The sequence below is a fragment of the Mus caroli genome, unplaced genomic scaffold (genome assembly GCF_978045245.1).
Source record: "Mus caroli unplaced genomic scaffold, Mus_caroli_1 scaffold_19, whole genome shotgun sequence".
Classification (NCBI taxonomy): Eukaryota; Metazoa; Chordata; class Mammalia; order Rodentia; family Muridae; genus Mus; species Mus caroli.
Window position 1 is genome coordinate 19,357,422 of NW_028227274.1, and position 26,072 is coordinate 19,383,493.

At 38.0% G+C, this 26,072-nt stretch overlaps 1 protein-coding gene across 2 annotated transcripts in view; it reads right to left on the reverse strand.

Annotated features, from left to right (window-relative positions):
* The window catches only part of Ccdc178 (coiled-coil domain containing 178), a 384,989-nt gene that overhangs the window by 300,184 nt on the left and 58,733 nt on the right, over positions 1–26,072 (reverse strand). For both annotated transcript variants that reach the window (XM_085833416.1, XM_085833415.1), the window contains exons 10-13: positions 21,540–21,740; positions 14,022–14,242; positions 9,895–10,037; positions 2,238–2,391 (exon numbers count right to left, since the gene is read on the reverse strand). In XM_085833416.1, coding sequence (XP_085689542.1) covers positions 2,238–2,391; positions 9,895–10,037; positions 14,022–14,242; positions 21,540–21,740 — 719 coding nt within the window. The remainder of the gene's footprint in view (positions 1–2,237; positions 2,392–9,894; positions 10,038–14,021; positions 14,243–21,539; positions 21,741–26,072) is intronic.

Below are 26,072 nucleotides of genomic sequence, written 5' to 3' on the forward strand. Positions count from 1 at the left end.
TGTAGGTGATTATGTTAAGTAAAGCAGATCAAACTCAGAAATACACAAATATCATATTCCCAATCATGTGTGAAATCTACATGTCATATGTATATATCCAAGTCCTATATGCATGTACATACATATACATACACCCATATATATTTATATATACCTACAGGTACTATTCAGGTAAAGAAATTGAAGAGGGTGAGAAGAGGATAATTGAAGGTAATTGTGGCCAATGTACACGAAATACTTGTATGAAAATGTCATTAAGAAACACAACTTCGCCGGAAAATGGTGATGCATACCTTTAGTCCCAGTACTTGAAAGGCAGAGGCAGGCAGATTTCTGAGTTTGAGGCCAGCCTGGTCTACAGACTGAGTTCCAGGACAGCCAGGGCTACACAGAGAAACCCTATCTTGAAAATAAATAAATAAATACGTAAAAGAAAGAAGGAAAAAAAGAAAGAAAGGAAGGAAGGAAGGAAGGAAGGAAGGAAGGAAGGAAGGAAGGAAGGAAGGAAGGAAGAGAGAAAGAAACGACAGCAATCATAAACTAGTAAGGCAAAGGACACTGTCAATAGGACAAAATGGCAACTAACAGATTGGGAAAAGATCATTGCCAATCCTATATAGGATAGAGGGCTAATATCCAATATATACAAAGAACTCAGGAAGTTAGACTACAGAGAATCAAATAACCCTATTTAAATATGGGGTTCAGAGCTAAACAAAGAATTCTCAACTGAGGAAACTAGAATGGTCAAGAAGCTCCTAAAGAAATATTTAACATCCTTAGTCATCAGGGAAATGCAAATCAAAATAGCCCTGAGATTCCACCTGACAGCAGACAGAGAGGTTAAGATCAAAAACTCAGGTGACAGAAGATGCTGGCAAGGATGTGAAGAAAGAGAAATACTCCCCCATTGCTGGAGAGATTGCAAGCTCGTACAACCACTCTGGAAATCAGTCTTGTGGTTTCTCAGAAAATTGGGCATAGTATTACCTGAGGACCCAGCTATACCACTCCTGGGCATGTACCCAAAAGGTTCTCCAACATATAACAAGGACACATGCTTCACTATGTTCATAGAAGCCTTATTTATAAGAGCCAGAAGCTGGAAAGAACCCAGATATCTGTCCTTCAACAGAGGAATGGATCCAGAAAATGTAGTACACACTGGAGTACTACTCTGCTATCAAAAACAATGAACTTCTGAAATTCTTAGTCGAATGGATAGAATTAGAAAATATCATTGTGAGTGAGGTAACACAATCACAAAAGACCATACATGATATGGACTCACTGACAAGTGGATATTAGCCTAAAAGCTCAGAATACCCAACACACAATTCACAGACCACATGAAGCTCAAGAAAAGAAGACCAAAGTGTGGGTGCTTCGGTCCTTCTTAGAAAGAAGAACAAAATACTTAAAAGGGGAGAAAATAAGGAGACAAAATGTGGAGCAGAGACTGGAGGAAAGGCCATCCAGTGACTGCCCCACCTGGGGATCCATCCTGTATACAGTCACTAAACACAGACACTATTGTGGATGCCAAGAAGTGCCTGATGACAGGAGCCTGATAAAGCTGTCTTCTGAGAGTCTCTGCCAGTGCCTGACAAATACAGAGGTGGATGCTCACAGCCAACCATTGGACTGAGCATGGAGTCACCAATACAGAGTTAGAGAAAGGACTGAAGAAGCTGAAGGGGCTTGCAACCCTATAGGAAGAACAAGAATATCTACCAAACAAACCCACCTAGGGTTCCCAGGGACTAAGCCACCAACCAAGAAGTACACATGGAGAGACCCATGACTCCAGCCACATATGTAGCAGAGGATGGCCTTGTTGGGCATCCATGTGAGCAGATGCCCATGGTCCTGTGTAGACTTGAGACCCCAGTGTAGGGGAATTCGAGGGTGGGGAGGCAGGAGTGGGTAGATGTGTGGGGGAATACCCTCATAGAAGCAGGGGGAGAGGGTATGGGATAGGGGGTTTCCAGGGGGGGTGGTGAACCAGGAAGGGAGATAACATTTGAAATGTAAATAAAGAAAATATCCAATTAAAAATGCAAATTTTAATTACTAATGAAATAAGCGTCTCTTGAGTTGTCAAATCTCTTCTGCTATCCAACAGTATGAAACTATTACAGGTAGGAAATTGGCTGCTATACAATAATTGGAGGGGAAAATATGCTATTTCTAGCTCTAAACCATTTTGTAAGTATTTCAAAGCATGAAAAGCTCACTGTTTTCTTTAAATTCTCCAGTTCATTTGTTGTGCTCTGTGTTTCTCTCAGCACCTCGCTCATGGCTTCTTCATCACCTTCAATGTCCAAGTTCACAGTCTCAATTGAAGTTGTATAGTGGGCATCCAGAATGCTAAGCTTATCTAGTTCTTTCCTAAGATAAAAAGAAAGCTAATTTTTAATCACATTGAAAAGACAATTATATTTAAACCACTCTCTAACTTCTTAGGAATCAATGACATTTATCCTAAAATTCTCCCATCCCACAGCAGTTCTAAATTTCCTAAAATGCTCAGATATTAATTAAAGAGTGCATACAAAAGCAGACTAGTACTCTTGTTTCCCAAGAAAAAGAAGGAGAGAAAAGTATATATATATATATATATATATACATAACCTCTTTGGGGAGTTTGTTTTGAATTGTCTTGTGGGAGATGTTGGATAATAAAGTGATGGAAAGCTACTGAGTATTTAAATGTAATCATTTTCACATCCATTAATCAGGAAAACGCAATAGGAAGAGTCAGTCACACACACATTCTCTCTCTGTTATTAAGAACTAGCATACAAGCATATTAACTTTAAATAGGATGGTATTGGCAGAGTATTGGGCACATAGAACAGTGAAACAGAACCTAGTAGATACAAACAGAGCCATGTAAATAGGACTTGATGAATCTTGACAATGTTTCACATGCCCTGTTGTGCCAGGATATGTTCATGAACCCCCAAAAGACCAAGGAGCCAAATTCTGATGTAATCACATTAGGGTCTCTTTATTCAAGTTGGATCTTAGGCCACACCATCGTCTCTGATGCAGGAGAATGAGAGAAAGCCTCAAGCCCAGACTCAGGCAAGCATTTATAGAGTCAAGAAGGGGGTATCTAGCCTGGTACATATCTGACTGGGGGTCTGCTATGGCCTTTAACATAATTGGCTGGTGCTGGGAGCCAAGCCATAAACTTAACTTCTGTTTTCCTCCTGACTGGTGGTTGTTAGGAAGTGAAGTGTCAAGAGGCAGACTCGTAACATGCAGGTACACATTTGTTGGGGAATAACCTAGAAACTGGTGTTAAAGACAGGTTTTGTTGGGGTATAAGCTAGAAACTGGTGCTAGACACAGGTATTGTTGGGGGGTAGCCTGGAAACTGGTGCTAGGCCTGTCAGTTAACTCGAGTTTAATCTTAGATCAGGTTCTCTAAAATGGAGTCTGGACCCAAAATATTTGGTCTCTCAGTCCTTTCACCAAAGCAGTGTGCCACAGGGTGCCAGATTACATGAATGCTCAAGAAGAAAAGCTAAGTCTGATTAAATCTCAAGTTTCATTCACCTAATTCTTCCAAATATAACATGTAACACTAGATACAATATGTTAGAAGAAAACCCTTTGCAATTTTAGCATTAGAACAGGAGGTTTCTCATGGCACCAGGCCTGTAAAACAGAATTAGCAAACTGAATTCTAACAAAATTTAAAACTTTTCCATGACAAAACACCCCCATAAAGGATAAAATGTTAAACCTTTTAAAATCATAAGATAGTTGCAATTTACATATCTAACTTTTAAAACTAAACTTGAATTCTCTATAAAAAAATTATCTATACCAGGCAGGGGAAAAAAAACACTTGAGTAGATATTTCATAAAAGAATTTACCATCGTGTCAGCACAAAATGTGCAAAAGAAATTTGAAATAAAACTTCAATGCTACAAAAAAATGCTAGAGAGGTTGAATTTTTTTAAACTGATCTCTTTTTGCTGGTATGGATGTTTAACGGTATCTCTACACTGTGCAGCTGATTGCAGGTTGTTTTTTTTTTTTTAACTAATACATACTTAGCACAGTCTGGCAATCATGTTCAGAGATGGGCATTCTATAGAAAAGAAAACTTAATTCCTGGCAACATGTGGTTGGTTAGGCAAACTCAATACATACCATGAAATCCCACTTAGTAATAAATTCCAAGGCATTCTTGGAATTCATCTGCTAAAGTGGATTAATCTTAATTGCAAAAGAAAAGCAAAAACAAAAACAAGAACCCAAAGGTTGCTTGTTCAGTGATGCATTTATATAACATGCCCAAATGATAAAGATTTGAGGATGGGGGGTCAGAAATAATAGAGATATAGAGATAGGCAGCATAGGAGATGATACCATTACACACTTGGATCAATGCAGTAGTTAGTGAATTTACACACAAGAAAATTACATGTAACTACACATGCAATCATATTCATCCATGTGAATCAGTGGATGTAAAAACATGGTGCATGGAAAACCTGGGCAGAGCCTGCTTTCTAATCTGATATCGTAGTTCCAATTTCTAAGATTGCCCCCATTGGAAGAAACTTGGAGAAGGGAATTGAGAACCATAGACTTCTGTGGTTCTGTAATTAGCTATAAAGAAAAATAAAGAAAACAAACATGTGGGGAAAATCACTGTATAACTTAGCATAGTTAAAACATCATAGTTATTAAGGAAGATTATTACTGGTCTGTCATTGAACAGCATTCTGCTCCAAATACACACACACACACACACACACACACACACACACACACACACACACATGCACATGCCAGGCACAGGAGGCATTGCTATTGGAAAAGTTGAAAGACAAAAGAAATTTAGTGTGAAATTTATATAAGTTATATCAGCAAATAACCTCAGCATTTAATAAATAAAGAAAACCATGAAAATAAGAGGTGACAAAACCTGACTAGATGACACTAATTTTAATTTTATTTATTGATTTAGTTGGGCAGTTAGTTTATATAGAGAGAAATGTAAAAGTAAAATAAATAAAACCTCAAAAACAAAGAGGACTGTAGAGATGCTTCATTGGTTAAGATAGTATGCTGTTTTTGCAGAGGAAATGGATGCAGCTTCTGGATGGTCCACAGCTGCCTATAAATACTACTCCAAGATCCATTGCTTCCTTTGGCCTTCTTGGGCACTTGAACATCTGTGGCACACATTCACACATAGACATAAATAAATCTTTAAGGTCTCAAGAACATAGGTGATCTTTAAAAGGACAGCACAAGTCACAGGAGGAACTCTCTTCCTAATGGAAAATTAAAATTCAGAGATTGCATGGTATTTTGTTTATTTAGGTTATATTATAAGTCTTATTTTATATACATAGGCATCTTCTACATTTATGTCTCTGTAATACTTGCATGCCCGTTTCCCACAAGAGCCAAAAAAAGGGCATACATTTCCCTGAATCAAAATTACAAAAAATTGTGAGTCACCATGTGGGTGCTGGGAATTGAGCTCAGGTTCCCTCAGGAAGAAAGTCAGTGGTCTTACTCTCTGAGCATCTCTACAGCCCCAATGTCTTATTTATATTAAAACCCTTTTCTTCCATAATCAACCTTAACTTGTCAAGATAACCTCATTGAAGCTGTTATTCTAAGAGATTTTTCAGCCAAGGAGGATTCTAGACAGAAAAAAAGGGGAAGAAATGGTTGTCAAGACTGTAAGTTTATTTTTAAATCCTTCTGTAAAATAAAATATTGAAAGTGTTCTCATAGGTCATAGAAACAAAACATTCTGCAATCAGCAAGCATTTAAGTGAATGGAAGTAGATAAATAGAGTAAACTTTTAATTATTTTTGTAATACCCAATACATCAATAGCATCCAATGTGTTTTGAATTTGATGATGTAAGCATATTACAAAGTAATAAAACAGAATTATCATCACCCAAAGAGAAGAAGGGAGAACAGAATGAAGATGAGTAACAACATGGAAGATGGTCCACTAAACAAAACAGGCCATATCGTTTATACTCAAGAGATGTACTAGTGATCTGTAAGTATATTCAGTGGCCCAGCTTTTAAAACATGCTGTCTATAACAGCATAAATATTTCTGTCAGTGACATGTTTTCTCGTGAGTCTAAAACAGAAATAACCCAACACATTGGAACTTGAAAAAATTTTCCGAACATTAATAAAGATAAAATGTAGTAAAATTACCTTTATAAATAAGCTTAAGGAAAAACAGAATTCTAAAAACCAGAAAGGGTGAATTGAGGTGACAAGAAACCAATCAATATCTCCAGATATCATAATCACTTTAAACTTGTATGAATCTGAGTATATACCATCAAATATATGAACTAAACATATAATGGAGTACCAAATATGAAGATTTACATGAGCTTATAGTGTGTGTGTGTGTGTGTGTGTGTGTGTGTGTGTGTAAACGCATACATCCATGTAAAGGCCAAAAGAGGACATCCAGTGTTTTTCTCTGTTACTCTCAGTCTTGAGATAGAATCTCACTGAACAAGAAGTTATCTTGGTTTTATCTAGATTTGTCTGCCTACCCACTGCTAGGGATATACAGACATAAAACATAAACAACCATCCAACTTCATACTTAGATTTTGGGGATTCAAATGCAGGTCCTAATGCTTACAGAAGAACTACTGTTACCCACTGAGCCATCTCCCTAGCTCTGGTGCCATATGACAGAATTTTATAATCTTTTATCAATATTTAACTGAAGGTATCAAGGAGCAGAAAAAAATAGTATTTTCTCTAATTGTCTTGGAAATAAGCAGCCTTAAGGAAAGGGAGGTAGGGGGACCCTCTAGAAAGTACCAGAGATCCGGGAGGCAAGACACTCTCAGAACTCATTGGGGGTGACCTTATCCAAAATGCCCAACATTGTTGAGAAGGAACTCAAAAAGTCCACCTCCAGTAGATAGACAAGGCCTCAAGTGGAAGGACAGGGCTACTAATCCAGAGTCAACATTCCTGACCCAGAATTGTTCCTATCAAAAAGAACTGCAGGGATATAAATGGAGAAGAGACTATAGAAAAGGAGGTCCAATGACTGGCCCAACCTGGGATCCATCTCATGGTGGGGGCACCAAGGCCTGACACTCGTATGCTATGAGGTGCTTACAGATGAGAGCCTCGGCATGGCTGTCCTTAGAGAGGCCCTACCAGCAGTTGACTGAAACAGTAGTAGATACTTACACCCGACCCTTGTGGTTGAATTAGGGTGAGAATTGAAGAAGCTAAAAGAAGCCACTGTAGTGGCTGTTCCTTGTTGTCAAGTTGACTATATCTGGAATGAACTACAATCCAGAATTGGAAGGCTCACCAATGATCCTAATCTGAAGGCTGGAGATATAAGTTTCTGACCTGGATCTTGGCATGGAGATCATCAGGCATAATGGCTATGGATTTCAGAAGATTAAGACTGGGAGATCTCTGAGTTCAAGTTCATCTGGGATTAAACCTTTAATCTGGGTCACATCTTCTGCTGGAGATCTACATATGGATATTGGAAGAAGGAAGATTTACTCTCTCCTTCACCTGCTTGTTTTGTGGGACTGAGCAACTGCTAGATCCTTGGACTTTCATTCACAGCTGCTGCTGACCATTGTTGGAAGTTGGACTATAGACTGTAAGTCACCAACAAATCCCCTTACTATATAGAGACTACCCATATGTTCTGTGACTCTAGAGAACACTGATCAATACAGACCCCATAGGAAGACAAGCATTCTCAACTGATCCAGACCCTAGAGAGCTCCCAGAGACTGAGCCACCAACCAGGAGCATACAAGGGTTGGTCAGATGTTCCTGGCACATATGCAGCAGAGGTCTACCTGGTCTGGCCTCAGTGAGAGAAGATGTGCTTAATCCTTGAGAGGCTTGAGGCATCAGAGAAGGGGGAAACCTGGTGGGGAGTGGAAGGAGTAACTTCATGGAGGCAAGGGTGAGGAGCAATGGGATGCGGAACTGAGGGTGGGGGTGAGAATTGAGGTGGGGGCAATGACAGGAATGTAAAGAAATGTCTACAACATAATTACTACACCTGAAGCTAAGGAAACATCACAGAAATAACTGGAATAACCTTTTTGAAAATTTCAGGTTAAGAATAAGCAGCCTTAAGGAAAGGGAGGTAGGGGGACCCTCTAGAAAGTACCAGAGATCCGGGAGGCAAGACACTCTCAGAACTCATTGGGGGTGACCTTATCCAAAATGCCCAACATTGTTGAGAAGGAACTCAAAAAGTCCACCTACAGTAGACAGACAATATATTGTTTAGGTCTTGATTTTATATATTATGAAAATTGATTTTACATGGTTCTAATAATAAATATTCCTCTTGAAATTTAAAAAGGGGTGGGGAAATCTGTTCAAAGTACACATTCATGTTCAATAGGACTGGGCTGAACGTGAGATTATGCATTTTGAACAATTACTTAGATAATACTAATGTTGATGTATAAAACTTAATCTTTATGATATGAAATGAGTTGGAGGCCAGCCTGGTCTACAGAGTGAGTTCCAGGAACACAATAAGGAACGAATGTGTTTTTTCCCAGTTAAATATGGCTAACTAAAAAGACTTGCATGCTAGTGACCATGTAGACAAAACTTAGCATTGGATTCCCTAGAACCGTAGTCACAGATGGTTGTACACCACAACCTAGGTGCTAGGAACTGAGTCTTAATCCTCTGCAAGAGCAGTAATTAATCTTAATCCCCAAACCCTTGCTCCAGTGGCTGTGGGAAAATATACCATTTTAGCAAATGGATGCTATCTAGATCATAAGATTTATACTAATTGTGCTCATTTGCATATATGCATTTGACTCTAGCTTCATAATGATTTTAACATTAAAATGGATTGTCTCTACTAAATTATGAATCAATTTAAACAAAGAAAAAAATCTTTGATGTCACTTTAAGCCAAAAGGAATTTTTAGTCAATGAAAGAAACCAGGAAGTGTTGGGTAGTCTTAGTCAATTTGGCCCAGATAGAATTGTTTTGGAAGATGGAACTTGAGACAATGTCCTGGCTAGAATTGCTTGTGGAAATGTCTGTGCTGCTTTATTTGGTGCAGTGGTGGTGGGTAGAGTGGGCTGAACTGATGACTGACATATGAGTCCCTAGTTACTGTTAGCAATGCCACCCAGGGACTGGCGGGCCTGAGTTCTATAAGAAAGCAGGCTGAACCAGCAAATGAACTATATACTCTTGTATGGCCTCTGTACCAGCTTCTCCATCCAAGTTCCTGCTCCAACTTTCTTGGATGATGCAATCTTAGCTGAAAGATAAAATTAAACCTTTATTTCCCAAATTGCATTTGCCTGTGATGTTTTATCACAGAAATAGAAACCCTGAAAAAGATAGGATGTATCAGAAGATAAGTTTCCTTTAGAAACTTAGAATATGCAAGGAGATAAACATCTCAGCTATTAATAAGAAGGAGAAGATCTATGCGTTTAAAATATTGTTCTATTAATAAGAAAATAATAACAAGTTGAAATATTAACATGGTTATAATTACTGCATTGATTCATAATGATTCATATATCATTAAAAAAATAAGGAAATCTCTTGCTTTCAGGTGACAGGGAGATACATTGCTTTTATGCTTTATCCTCATGAAATTTAGTGATACATATGAACACTTTAAAACTAAAATATACTGCTTTGCAGATTTACTAGATTTGTACATTAAATATTCAAATTTCAGTTGACATAAACTTGATGATAATATTGGCTCAAGCAACTTAAATTCTGAGCTTTTCAAAAGGTTTTGAGCAGTAGTATTTATTACAGTTTGGCTAACCTTTCATTTCTAGACACTATACATAGTATGTAGGGTGAATTCTTACTCGTAGGACGTTGCATTTAATAACTCTTCTCGAATTTCTCTCTCATTCTCTACTTTCATACTCTTAAGCTTTGTTTTTGCATCTTCACACTCATCCACAGACTCTTTAAGCTCTTCATGAATTGCTCTAAATTTTTCCATTACCTAGAAATAAAATATATGTTGCCCACATATTTAGGAATGATTAATTTAAAAAAATTCCAGTGTCACTCATACTTTAGGTTTAAAGTTATTAACATATATTTTCTTACTATAACCAATCCTCTAAATGTGTACAGCTAAGGAAATAGGGTTCTGTCTTCCTTTACCATGATTGAGAGTTCATTTTATTCTACAGAAGCATAAAAGTTACAGGTTTATGTGCTTGAGTTAAAATCATCTTTTAAATCACTGATGTTGATTTTTAATGTGCATTTATTATTTTGTTGCAAAAAGATGAAAATGTGGAGGTACAATGAAGATTAAAGTACTTGTACTTGTTTTAATCAGAAATAACCATTGTTATCTTCCTGTAGTAGTCCAAAATGTTTACTTTTAGTCATTAATGAAAACCATCAACACTTCTTAGCTGTCTCCAGCTCTCTGCGTGTTCTCCTATCCACCAATCTTGTCTGAATTGCACCACATGACAGTTGCTGCTCTTCCCCCTTTGCCAGGCAAATGGACAGACATTGTGCACAACTTATGAGCAAATTTGAGGAACACAAACCGCACTATGCTTGCAAAGGAACTTTACAAGCTTAAATATTTTCTTCAGATGCACTGCTAAAACCAGAATGTGCTGAGTCAGAGGGTAGGGCTTTCCTGAATGCTGGCTGGCAAATTATTCTCCAGGAAAAGAATAACAGCTTTAATTCTCACTAGCAGAGCATAAAAAGCATCTGTGTTCCAAGAAACTTGATCACTTGCACACTGTGAGCATGTGTGGTGCCTACCAGGCCAGAAGAGTTTCCTGGAGCTGTGGGTTCCAGGTAGATATGAGCCTTGATAGTGCAAAAGAGCAGTTCCAAGCAGCAAGTATTCTTAACCTCTGGCCCATCTCACAAGGATGGACTGGGAAGTTTTAAAACAAAATAAAGATATTTGCATGGAAAGGCCTTAGATGTGTCATTTCAGTTGTATTATGAGAAAATTATTTTATCATTTTAATTTTTTTGTATTTCATTTTATTATCTTGTCACTTTGGCAAAAGTAGTCTCTTTAGCACACATCATGTCCTGTGTAGTCATTTTCTCCCTCTTTTGTTTGAAATGGCTGCAGGGTTTCAGGGGTTAATATGAATTTTCAGGGGTTAATATGCTGTTTGTAAAAGTCTGTAATTTATGTCTTTATTATAATATCTGAATTAAAAGAACAAATCTTGCTGGGTAGACTTGCCTGGCCTCAGAAACTGGCCTCAGACTTGGCATTCTTCCAACCTCAGCACCAAGGTTATACAAGTTCCATTCTGGCTTTAGCATTTTAATTATGACAAATAAATCTCAAGAATCTTTTGATAAAAATCAGACCATTTTCTTTTATTTTGGTGACAATCTAAGTTATAGAATTACATTTCTTAATGTCAAGTAATTTCTAGTCTCCTAAAAGGATTTATGCATGAGATGGTTCATTATCATTTGCCTATTTTGATAAAGGACTATTTTGAACAAATTTTCCATCATATTTACAGATATATATTCTGTTAATAGGTTTTTTTCAAAAATTTCACAAGATTTTCTATTAAAATTATCAGCTTGAATTCATTTAAGGATGCCCTTCATTTTTGTAGATTGGGTGTTTAAAAATAATATGAAATGATTAGATGCTAATAGGCTAAGTCACACACATCCAACTACAGTACCACTAAATTCAAGATCAATTATGGTAGGTTTCTTTTGATAAATTTGTCCTTGGATCATTGCGCAATGTTTACTATGTAGTTTATTTTTCATAAGTTATACCATATTTTAGATAGTATATGCTTTTTAAATTAAATGTGATGTACCTTTTGTAATTTATGATTTTGGATTTATTTTCATCAAAACTCAGATAAGATAAAAAGAATGATGCCAAAGTATACAATTAATCAGTCTCGGGTATTTTTACAATGCAGGGTTTGTAATCCCTGTTAGGTTACACATGCAAGCATGCCAGCAGGGTAGAGCTTGCTAAGTTTTGGTAACTTCCTGTAGAGTGGTTAACTGAGTAGTTTTATCAGGTTCTAAAGCATGTGGACTGTTCTCTGCATGTCTGGGACAGACAAATGTGTGGTGGCAGAGAATGTGAGACTCGGGAATTTGTTTGGGTGTAGGCTTGATGTACTATTTGTGGAGAGAACTCAGCCAAACCCAAATATTATCTTATTCTAGATGCTCCAGTCACCCCTGTCTTCTATGTTGAGGTTTAATTATCTGCATGGACGTTGTTAATCTGGATCTTTCATTTTTGATGTACATCTCTACAGTAAGGAATTTCTGTATGCATAGTACATTCTGGATGTTCTGTTAGCCTCTGTTTTGATCCCTGTTATTTAATTCAGGTGAACACTAAGTTTATGGCTCACTTGTTCTTATTACATCACTTTGTAAAGGAAGAAGGCAAGGCACGAAGATTTACAAAAGTTTTTGAGATCTGGAAGCTTAGAGTAGGGATTCAAACACACAACACATGAGCTCCCATTCTAGGGCCTTCACTCTGAAAAGTTGGTCAGCCTGTTTCCTACAACCCTGTATGCTTCTGCTTTTCTCTAACTAGAGCTATCATCTTTAGATAACAGTGAAGCATAATGTCTTAGGGTTTCTTGGAAGCAAAATCAGACCAGGAAAACAGGGATGTAATCCAGCTGACACATTATCAAACTGGAAGGGTATAGGAAGGACCACTATTCTCCAAAGGGAAAAATGAGGCTTCAGCAGAAGCATTACTCCAGGGAAGTTTTCAGAGGAACTCTGGAGAACAGTGGAGTATTAGCTAATGGAATGGATCCTGTCTACTACTCATTAATCACTAGGCATACAGCTGAGGAAAGTTAACATGTACACTGAAAGAAGAACACTGGTGTGGACTTATTATGTATTGGCAAGCTGCAGTTTTGTCAATACATACTAGAAAAGAAACTCAGATGCCAGAAACACACACACACACACACACACACACACACACACAGAGAGAGAGAGAGAGAGAGAGAGAGAGAGAGAGAGAGAGAACATTAAAAAATGAATTGTTTGATATGTGTGTGTGTGTGTGTGTGTGTGTGATGGAATACAGAACTAAAATAAACTAAATTTGTATCTATGAAGAGTAGTTTAATTAAATTAAAATAATGTAGGGGGTTGGAGAAATAGAACAGTGGAAAAGAACAGTGACCAGTCCTGCAGAGAAGCCTGGCTTGGTCTCAAGGACCCACATCCAGGAGCTCACAACCACCCTTAACCCTTGAGAGCCGACACCATTTTCTAGCCTCCACACATGCCTGAATGCACATGGTACACCTACAGACCACCAGGCACACACACATTAACATAAAAGTTCCAAAAAAAATCTGTTACTTTAAAAATGAAGATGCAGAGACTTACATAGTCAAAGTATAGTAGTATTGTGTAATCCAAAGGTGTAATATTGTTACATCGTTTAAATGAATGAATGAAATTTATACTAGTTATTATTATTATTATTATGAGGATGGTAGATTGTATAAAATGGCTGTGTGGTAAACCTGGAAGGGATTGTCTTATTTACTTAAAAATGATCAAACACTATTATGAGGTAAGTTTCTTATTTGCGTAGCAGATGCAAATAAACTATTTCTCTATAAAATGTTTCCACAATGTGATTTGTATCATATAATCATTTGAAGTACCATTAGGTTTGCAATTTTCATCAATGATCACATTGTTGATATGTTCTACTTGCTTTCTCCCTCTGCCAAACTATGATTTAAAAATAAAAAGGCTGTTTTTGCCTCTATAACTTTAATGAGTTAACTGAATATTATTAAATGCCCTAGGTATATAGATATGTCTCAAAGATAATGTCTAAATGAATACCAATAAGTTATCATTGAACAGCTTATTGGAGAAATAAACTACAGATCAACTTTCTTAAAGTAGAAATATTTTGGAACAACCAAGAAGATACAAATTCTCTTACCTCAAACTTTTTATGGTAACGCTCTTTCAGACATCTTATCTCCTGCTTGCGCTTTTTCTCCAGCAGGACACTATGAGAAGCCATGTAGTCTATGTCCACCTGGAGCTTCGCATTGGCTTTTTCCAGCCTCTCCTTCTGCTCCTGCAGATGCTCCACCTTAAGGGCAATGTCTTTAAGATAGCTATGCAGCTCTGCATTAATTTTGGAGAAGTTCTCGTGTTCTGAAAGTAAATTAATGAGAGCAACACCAAGCCGAGAGCTGGCATCAGACAGTCCAGAAAGAAATGCTTGATAGTATACAGAAACTACTTTAGCTTTAGAAATTATTCATCTATGAATCTTAAAAAGGGTTATTCAAATATTGAACTGTAAAACATTGTTTCCTTCATTTATCAACAAAAAGACTAAAGCATGGTTTATTAGTTGATAATCTTTAGTATAAATTCAAATTATTACCATCAACAAACAAACTGATTATTTTACAAGCACGCATATACACATTTTATGTAACGTGCTAACATGAAAATTAATTTGAAAGAGTAGAGGCCTTCCAGAAATACATAAAACTAAAATGATAAAATCGTACTTACAAGTGTCTAAATGAGAGGGAAGCCACAATTCTTACTTAGAGTGCTCTAGTTATAGAAAAAAATGCCAAAAACCACAACTGATAATTATTATAAGATTGATTTACAAAAAAATAAATAATGAAATAATTAACATATAAAATGAATTTATACAGGCTTGGGGATATAGCTGAGTTTAGAAAGTGTTTGACAGCATCCACAGTACTCTGAATTAGACACCCAGCACCAACAGGCAGAGCTATTCTTTGCTCACCTGCAATCCTAGTACTAAAGACAGATAATCTTTAGTATAAATCCAACTTATTACCATAAACAAAAACCTGATCATTTTACACACACACACACACACACACACACACAGAGGCATTTTTTGAAATTGTGAGAGGTACAGGCAGAAACATCAAGGTCAATTTTAGCTACCCAGGAGTTCATTCAAGGCCAGCCTGGAATATATGAGACCCTGTTAATAAATAAATGTATGAATGAATGAATGAATGAATGAATACAGAAATCTTGAAAAGAATACACCCATAATAAAAATACAATGTGAAAAAAATATATATATCAAGAGAGACCCATGGAAAGATAATAAGAAGGAAAAAATCCTTCTAAGTTTGAAAACATGTGTAAACATTACCTGTTTGAATAAAAATTTTTGAAGTTTTAGACATGGAAATTACTTCTAATTATTTTATATATTAATATACACTTAGACATTTATAAGGAAATTACAGAAGAGGACCTCCTCGTTCTTTCTATTACAACTTCCTAATGCTAAAGTCATCTTGCATTTTTAGAACAAAACAAAATTGATTTTTTAATAATCTAAAGTAAGTTTTCTTATGAGTTTTGATGACATCATTAAGTATTTTTGTGCCTTAATTTCATGGGTTAGGCCTGTAGGTTTTTTTCACATTTATACTGACTCTCCCTACTATGCTGTACAGTTTAAAGTACCTTCTTATATCGGTTATGGATTCTGTTTATTTGGAATTTTGTAGACATCTGCAATTACACTTACAAAAACATACATAGGGTTATGTTTCATACTCATATATATTTTGCATTGAGACATTTTAGTTATTGAGTCAAATTCTTTCTGTTAATGTCTAGAGAAATATTTTGATTATCTATTTATTTACTGATACTTCTTTTTCTATAAATATTCATAGATGGTGAAATATTACTCTCAGAAATGATTTCTGAATGTTTTAATTATCAGTAATCAGAGTCACAGACTGGATGTAGTGCTGCGCACCTGTTATCCCAGTGTGGAGGAGAAGGAGGAGGAAAGACCTTGAGAACCACAACACAGCCTGGACTACACAGTAAGAGTCTGTATTAAAAACAAAATAAGGAAGAAAAAGAAGAGGGAGAGGGGAGAGAATGGAATAAGGAGGGATGAGGAGAAAGAAGAGGGGGAGGGGAAAGACAGGGAGGAAGAAGAGGAAGAGGGGGAAAAGAGGAGATAAAAGGGGGGAAGAGGTGGTGATGGTTAGGTCCATGACTATATTTTTTATCTAATTTTTTCTTTTATTGAAAATAGATTTATTTTTTTCACACAATATATTGCAATTATGGTTTTCCATCCCTCTACTTCTCCTAGTTTCTTCCCACTTACCCTCCCACTCAAATCTTCTCCCTTTCTGACTTTTATTGTGAAACAAATAGTTTTCTTTTTAAAAAATTTTATTAGATCTTTTCTTGATTTACATTTCATATGTTATCCCCTTTCGTAGTTTCCCCTCCGAAAATCACCTATCCCCTCTCCCCTCCCCCTGCTCCCCATCCCCACCCACGCCCATTCCTGGCCCTGGCATTCCCTATACTGGGGCCTAGAGCCCTCACAGGACCAAGGGCCTCTCCTCCCATTGATGACTAACTAGGCCATCCTCTGCTACATATACAGCTAGAGCCACAAGTTCCACCATGTGTTTTCTTTGATTGGTGGTATAGTTCCAAGGAGCTCTGGGGATACTGGTTAGTTCATATTGATGTTCCTCCTATGGGGCTTCAGACCCCTTCAGCTCCTTGGGTACTTTCTCTAGCTCCTTCATTGGGGACCTTGTGCTTCGTCCAATGGATGATTGTGAGCATCCACTTCTGTATTTTCCAGGCACTGGCAGAGTCTTCTAAGGGATAATAATAAAATATGACCCAATAAGTTAAATAAAACAAAAATTATTACATTGGAATTGGAGAAGTCAAATAAATAAAGAAAAATCAGAGACCCACATTTTGGCACATTCAGGAATTCCATAAATCACTAAACTGGGAGCCATACCATATATGAGAAGGATCCTGTGCAGACCTCTACAGGTTCTATGCATTCTTCCTCCATCTCTGTGAGTTCATATGAGCTTTGGTTGATTTACAACTCATTGAAAATGGAGAGCCTTCACCCTGAGTTCTAGCATCTTTGGTACAAGAATGTACTTTGCATGCTACAAAAAGTGAATTATAAACACCAAACCAAAGACAACCCTTCTGATGTACAATGCTGCCCTTCATGTAAGGTATGTTAGGGCAACGATGAAGTAGCCTGAGAAGGCTTGGTTTCTATGTTGACCACTCAGGGGTGATCAAAGAATCCATGGCCGTAGTTAGAAAGAGACTACAAGACAGACCCTACTGATCCTACTGATGTTATTTTTTGACTTGTAGTCCCTGTACAGTGAATGCTTTAGTTAGGTATGTTAAGGAATGGATTTATTAAACTTCTCAAGGATTCAAGATGGCCTACAACTGAAGGGGCAGGGGAAGGTGGGGGTTGGGAGGTTTCAGAAGGCTAGGCTGACTCCATGACAGGCTTCAGATTGGCAGTTAAGGAGATTAGGCCTAAGAACTGGGCAAATCCAGGCAAGCCCAGGCAAATAAACAAACAAACAACAAAAAACAACAACAAAAGCACAAACAAACAAACAAACAAACCAGGATTTTTCAGCAACACTTTCCAGCCACCATGCCCAATAATGATTCTGGAATGCCTAGAGACAGAGTAAAACAAAACCTACCTACCCCAGAATGCCTCTAATGTGCTTTAAATCAGGCCTGCAAACTCACTTGGTTGTCTCTCTATCTTGGTAATGAGAGACACCAATATGCTGGGCTTCTGCAGAATAAAACACCCTTCATGAGTCCATGGTATCATTCTTCAGCAAAGCATTGTCCCTTACAATCAAACAATATCTGATTTGACCTAAGGCCCACTCCATGAAATAAAAGCCACATTTGATCCTACTTGGGTGACTAAGAACAATTCAAGGACTAGGGTAAATCAAAATATTACTTGTATATAAAAAAGTAGCAATACAATGGCTCCTAATAACATTTCTGCTGTGCTTATAGATGAGTCATCACCAGGGAAGCTTCCTCCTACAGCACATGGGAATAAATACAAGTATCTCTAGCCAGACATTTTATGCAGAGTGATCGAACATGGAACACTCAGCCTTAAGTGGGATATCTCCATCAAATACCTTTCTTCAGGGCCCAGGGAATCCTGTGGAAAATGAGGCAGAAAGATTATCATAGCCAGAGGGGACAGAGGACACTAAGAAACCATGCGTGTGAATTTTTTATTTGATTCCTTTATATTTTGGTTTTGATTAATCTTGTCACTGCTTTTCTGTTGGAAGACCCTACTATTAAGGTCACAGTCCACAATATCCAAATAAAGCTCTCTGAGCTGGGTACAAAATGGAGGACTCGATTTCTCAGAGGTACTTCCTCTTTGCTGTCTGAACTTATCTGGAGAGCACAAGTACCTGGTCTTATCTAGACGATGACCCTGCACAAAGATTCCTGCAAGTGCTGCATGATTCAGCCCTTCCCACCATATGATATTTAGGTGTGGGGTATTGGGCTATGCACAGACAGACTGGTCTCCAGTCGAGCTAAGGTCTGAACCCCGGAAGGGTGGTAATTCACCTACATGACACTGTAGGCATTCTCTTATGCTCCTGGAACTCTGGCTCCTGCCTAAGTTACTGCCCCCCACAGCCCCCACAAGAGAAGCATGGCTAGAAGTCACATAGGCAATGTCCCAAACTTCTGACCTTTAGACTAAACTCCTCCCCAGTTACCTAGCAACAGTAAGATAAGACAGCATACTTTAAAAGGAGCTGTTTGGCCTCTCCTCGCTCTCTTATTTCTCTCACTCCTCTCTCTGTCTTCTCCTCTCCTCTCTCCTCTCTCTTCCTCTTATTCTCTAGCCTTCTCTTTCTCTCTCTCTCTCTCTCTCTCTCTCTCTCTCTCTCTCTCTCTCTCTCTCCCTCCCTCCCTCCCTCCCTCCCTCCCTCCCTCCCTCTCTCCCTCTCTCTCTCTCTCTCTCTCTCTCTCTCTCTCTCTCTCTCTCTCTCTCTCTCTCTCTCCCTCTCCCTCTCCCTCTCCCTCTCCCTCTCCCTCTCCCTCTCTCTCCCTCCCTCTCCCTTCTCTTTTTCTCCCTGCCTTTCTACAATAAAACTCTAAAACCATAGAATGTCTCTGCTCATCACAGCCCACTGTGCTTGGAGGATGGGATATGCTTTCTTCTAACCTAACGAGCCAATGGAAGGTTTCTAATCTCCCAATAGAAGGCCTTCCTGTGCTCACTCTCGCTTGCATGGAAACCTCTCATCCCTCATCCCTCTCTCCCATAATCCCGGGGCTTTAGGGAAGTAGCCCTGGGGCTCCCAGGTTGGGATGCCCCTTAAGGCTTGGATGCCAACCCAGGGATGAGTGGAAAGAGTCTGGCAGCCCTCCCACATCTGCCTGACCAGAGCATAGGTAGAACTCTGGCAGGGTGTAGCTCTTTTCCTCTTCCCCCTCTTCCCCAGGGACCCCTTTTTAGTTCCCAACAATTAGGTACTGTTTTATAACCAGTAAGCCCTTCCTGCCTGTAACCCCCAAAACCTCTGAGGAAAGTCACATAGTCTATGACTAGATTACAGGTTTCAATCCCCCTCCCCCAAGAACTTCTTAGATAGCATTAGATATCAGATAGATAACAAGAGCTATCATTTCAGATGTATGTTATGACCAGACAAAGAGGAAGGTACCAGGGCTATGAATATACTGCCCCACACTCCTCAATGACGTCTTCATGGTGTCCCATGTGGATTCTCATTGGTTGACCCAAAAGGAAGTTAGACCTTAGAAAACATCTTTAGCACAAGCCATTCTGAACCCATTTTCTGGGAGATGAAACAAAACATATGTGTTGTAGCAGATAGGAAAGGAGACTGGAGGAGTCCCTAGAAGAGAGCCAGGAAAGCAACAGATGGGTTCCCTAATTTTATTAAATGCTTGTTCTGACAAACATCCTACTTATAGCTATTTAAAAAGATTGAGTTTTTAAATTTATTATACAAGAAGCTATAAAATTCTAAAAACAGAAATTATCTAATTCTATACTTCAAAACAGATAAATAACATTTAAGGATTGTGTCCTATTTATATCCACACAAAGCCAGCTGGTTCCTGGAAATAGTTTTTCAGAAACATTTTTCACACAGAAAGTTCCTAACAAGTATATAGTAATGACTTTAAATTATACTGCATGTAAAACTCACTTAAATAAAATGAAGCAAGTAAATACACATTTGAAATTTAAGTAGACCTTTAATAGTATTAATTAAAGGTTAATCCAAACCATAAGTTATTTTCCATCACGAGAATTTATTACATTTATTATTTACTAGAATGTTTACACATCTGTATTATTTTCATTCCTACAGCTCCTTGAATATTACTCCAAAGAGACTCCAAGGCATAGATTCTAAATGATCTTAAGTGGCTTATAAGGTAAGCAGAGCAACTAAAAAATCAGCTCCCAATGTCAGTTTTTTTTTACCACAGATAATGAGAAATGACAATGAGGGACACTGCAGATGCTCTGTGGATGTGAATACGAGGCAACTCAAGGACCCACTGGGGTCTACAGTGTATTAGGTACCTACCTATTCTGACTCATGTCTTACCATATTTACATTCCACAAATAGGTTTAGAAGTCAGTTATAATCATAGTAATTTATTAGCAGAATATTAACATAATAAATTAGGTTCAAGAAAAGAGTGACACAAAAAAGACCATATAAATAATATCTTCTTGCAACTCCCCAGAATGCACATATCGACTTTGGAGGTCATAGTTTTAGGGGATTTAGTGTTACAATAGAAGTCTATCATTTCTTCTAATGACATGCTTTAAGTTAATGCCTTTTATCCCAGAGCAATGACTAATAGGACGGCCCTTTATCTCAAGTGAGTGATTGTATTAGTATCCTATTATTTTAAAAAAATACTTTAGAGCCAAATGACTCCTGAACTCAATAACAGGTATGAAGTTTCTAGCCTCTGGACTAGCAAGAAATGTTTTAATGATACAGGATATACTTTAATAACACAGTAGCCAGAAACTTTAGGTTGTGTATTCCACTGTAGCTCTTCCTCTGTATGCTCTAAAGAACAGAATTTTCTTAAACATTTATTGCCCAAGTTACTCTTGTAAAAATATTAAAGTTACCTTCTTGATAAAAGCTCCTTTCAAACTGACTTTATATCTAAGTTCTTGAAAGTAAGTGTGTGTCCTTCCCAACATGTCACTTAGAAATCTGAATTTTTCTACATCCCCAAACACAGCTAATGATACCAACAGGGCAGTCAGATGTATGGATCTTTAATAACTCAAATAATGCTACAATTATGGTAAGTAATATATGGCAAAAGTTTGCCTCTCTCTGTGATATATTAATGAGTGAGATTTTCAACACACTTAAAAGCCCACAGTCAAGGTTTTGTGTCTCTGGATTCATTCCAATGTTTAATACTGTATTTCATTCATGCTCCAGTCTGTAAGCAACATCTACCAGTAAATAGTGTATCCCGAGCACTGGTCCACTCTCTCTGCTACCTAAATGGAGACTGATGGAAGGGGAAGCCTTTTATTACCTTTCTGTACAGCTAATGGGAGTTCTTGGAGCTTCCAAATGGACCAAGAGTCAATTTTCATGCTAATCTTTTTCTTTCGTGATTTGTGTTGTTTTAAAGCTTGTTCTGCTTCTGCTCTGTCAGTTTCCAGACTTTTAACGAGGTGGATGGCCTCTGATAGCAATGTCTCCATCCTCTTCTTCAACTCGGGACACTTCTCATCTTAAATTAGGAACATGCATTCAAACTTGTTAATAAACCAGCACACAGGCAACATGATGAGAGAGCATGCATCTTAGTTGATGTAGTCTTTCAAATATTTACATGTTTAACAAAATAATGTTAGGAGGTGTTGAAGAACATATTCAAAATACTGAGGCAGGAAAACTTCATAAAAATAAACAATACCAAAGTCCAGACTGTACTTAATTTTCTGTTGGCAGAGAAATCAGCATTTGAATAACACAAAGACATCCTTTACACAGTGCACAAAACCATCCTTCAAGAGAGGGTTCAAGTTTCTTTAATCATTGTTAAGTTAATACAATCTATAGTGCAAACTGCCTTGTCTTAGAAAGAAACATACACCAAAACCAACACAAGAGCATTATGACACTAGGTAGACTAAGGTAGAAGGAAGTAGTCTGTTTTTGGTTTAAGAAAGAGCTAATCGGCCAATTAGCTTGGCAGAAGAGAATAGGGTGGGACTTCTGATGCCAGTTGGGGCAAGTCCCAGAGAGAGGTAAGAGAGGACCATGAGAAGAAAAAAGTTGTGGAAAGATCATGTGGAGGGACTAGGATGTACCATGAGATGGAGATGAGAGAGCATCCCACGTATGGACCAGAGTGAGTCAGGGCAAGGCCTGATTGGCAAGTAAGTGGGGCATTTGTCTGGGTATTAGCAGCCTGGTCAGGTTAGAAAAGCTCAGAATCTGCTCAACTTAGGTTAATGAGAGAGAGAGAGAGAGAGAGAGAGAGAGAGAGAGAGAGACAGAGACAGAGACAGAGACAGAGACAGAGACAGAGACAGAGACAGAGAGACAGACAGAGACAGAGAAAGAGAGACAGAGAGACAAAGAGAGAGACAGAGAGAGACAGACACACACACACACACACACACACACACAGAGAGAGAGAGAGAGAGAGACAGAGAGAGAGACAGAGAGAGAGAGAGAGAGAGAGAGAGAGAGAGAGAGAGAGAGAGAGAGAGAGACAGAGTCAGGCATGATGGCACTGACCTATAATATTAGCACTTGAGAGAGAGAGTGATTTTGCAAGACCTTGTGGGTTCAGGGATAGTCTGAGCCTCAGAGGGAGAGATTTGCCTTGAACACTAACCAAAGAGATTTAAAATTATTTAACCCTATCATGAAGATAATACAAAGATGGTGTCATATTCTTTGGAGACTGAATTTTCAGTGAACATATAGAAAGCATATAGAAAGCCGCAACCAGTAACTTTAAAGAGAATCACTATTGGAAGTAAAACACCACACAGGCTGCTTTATTTTTAAATCGTGGCTGTATTTCCTCCAAATCACACTAAGCAGTTTAAGTCAATATTGAAGACTGCTCAGTCCCTGGAAAAGAAGGCATTGATATTCTTCAGCTTTATCAGATAATAACTTCTCCACTTAGCCTTGGCAAGAATTCATCAGAAATTTCCAAATTCTATTTATTCAGCCTTAATTAACTCTGTTAATGAGAGACGCCTGTGATCTCTGGTTCACAGCTCTGGAATAATATGGCTTAATGTTAACAAAATATTAGCAGAGGTATTCATTCATCTGCTTGTGAACAAAATGTGAATCAAGATTATTATTTCCTCCAACAACAATAATATGCTTTCCTCTAGCGAGAACAAGGTAAGGAAGACAGATGAGAGTCCTGTTCTGCTGATATTTGTAGCGACACAGGCTGATTTCCGCCACCAGGTGACATGACAAGAATACATAAGCACAGTGTCAAAAAAATAAAGGACACCATGGAGGACAGGGGGAGGTAAGACAGTAAAATGGCATACATGAATAACGTGATGGATAAATTTTTTCTTTTGTATAATAAAGACAGTGCCTTTTCTGTGAGATGGCCATGTGATGGCTGTAAGGGAAACTAAACTACTGCATATCTTCTGCTATCCTAGAGAGCTGGTTAAAGACATTGACAGGTACCCTGAAAAGAAATAATCTTAATGGGAAAAAATAACTTTCTCTGGCCCCAGCTTTATCTAGTTTCTTTGAACCCATGGTTAACTTTCAGTCTGAATACTTTATTGAGTGAGGTTTTTTTTTCATGCAACATTGACAATTTGTGAATGATTCTATAAAAAATCTCCCTAAGATGTTTTTGTCTAAACTACATAAAGATACTCATGCCACAACCAATCACAGCACTTTAATTTAATGGATTTACATGTGTTTTACCAAAGTTCTTCATCTTTACAAATTAACTTTTGCACTTTCTTTAATGGCATACAAACAAATATTCTATCTGTAAGTGACTTGTGGTGTCTCTGATCCATTGTCATATACATCTCTCTAATTGTCTCCCAAACCAACTCCCTTACTGTATATGTAAGCAATGGCTTGCACTTTTTAACACAAATGCTTTAAAAAAGCCATTATCTTCCTGGTACCATGTGTTTCTTAGTCTCACACGTGCATATTTCTGATGGATGTTATGTTAGGTACTTTTACTGTGACTGTGGCCATCAGTAAGTTAATCTTTTTTCCTCTGTATCTATGATATATTAAAATTCAAGTTTTAATCTTGCCATAGACATTAATACAGAAAATAAATAAATAAAATGAATCAGTCAAAACAGTGCACAGGAATGAGTAATACCTTTAAACAAAATATTCTTCCTTTTAATGAAAAGACCTGGTTACCAGATACTGCCAAGACTAGTCTGCACAGGTGAGATTGTGGACTACAGAAGCTAACAGCTTAGGGGTCAGGTGGGAGCCACAGAGCTTCTAAGGCAGGCCTCATTTCAGGCTCCAGACATCCGGGCACCTTCCATGCCAGAGGAGAGGTGTCCACTCCACCGGGGAGGGCTTTGCTGGAGAATCTGCGAGACCCATCTTCTTTCCGGATCCTGCCAAGACTAGTCTGCACGGGTGAGATTATGGATGACAGAAGCTGAAAGCTTCTGGGACAGGCCCTGTTTTGTGCCTTCATCCTCTGCTAGGAGGCAAGTCTGAACAATAGATATCTGTGTACCTTCTCTGCAAGAGGAGAACTTGCATGCAGAGTTCTCTAACCACTGAAACTCAGGAGAGAGCTAGTCTCCCAAGTCTGCTGGTAGAAGTTAACATAATCACTAGAGGAACAAGCTCTAACCAGAGACAAGTATAAAAACTGACTCCAGAGATTATCAGATGGTGAAAGGCAGACTTAAGAATCTTACTAACAGAAAAAAAGACCACTCACCATCATCAGAACCAAGCACTCCAACCTCAGCCAGTCCTGGGTACCCCAACACACCTGAAAAGCTAGACCCAGATTTAAAGGCATATCTCAGGATGATGGTAGAGGACATCAAGAAGGACTTTAATAACTCACTTAAAGAAATACAGGAGAACACTGCTAAAGAATTACAAGTCCTTAAAGAAAAAGAGGAAAACACATCCAAACAGGTGATGGAAATGAACAAAATCATACTAGATCTAAAAAGGGAAGAGGACACAATAAAGAAAACCCAAAGTGAGGCAATGCTGGAGATAGAAACCCTAGGAAAGAAATCTGAAAACATAGATGCGAGCATCAGCAAAAGAATACAAGAGATGGAAGAGAGAATCTCAGGTGCAGATGATTCCATAGAGAACATCGGCACAACAATCAAAGAAAATGCAAAATGCAAAAGGATGCTAACTCAAAACATCCAGGAAATCCAGGACACATTGAGAAGACCAAACCTACAGATAATAGGAGTAGACGAGAATGAAGATTTTCAACTTAAAGGGCCAGCAAATACCTTCAACAAAATTATAGAAGAAAACTTCACAAACCTAAAGAAAGAGATGCCCATGAACATACAAGAAGCCTACAGAACTCCAAATAGACTGGACCAGAACAGAAATTCCTTCCGACACATAATAATCAGAACAACAAATGCACTAAATAAAGATAGAATATTAAAAGCAGTAAAGGAAAAAGGTCAAGTAACATATAAAGGAAAGCCTATCAGAATTACACCAGATTTTTCACCAGAGACTATGAAAGCCAGAAGATCCTGGACAGATGTTATACAGAAACTAAGAGAACACAAATGCCAGCCCAGGCTACTATACTCAGCCAAACTTTCAATTACCATAGATGGAGAAACCAAAGTATTCCACAACAAAACCAAATTCACACAATATTTTTCCATGAATCCAGCCATTCAAAGGATAATAACAGAAAAAAAACCATTACAAGGATGGAAACCACAGCCTAGAAAAATTGAGAAAGTAATCCTTAAACAAACCTAAAAAAAAAAAGACAGCCACAAAAACAGAATACCAACTTTAACAACAAAAATAATTGGAAGCAACAATTACTTTTCCTTAATAT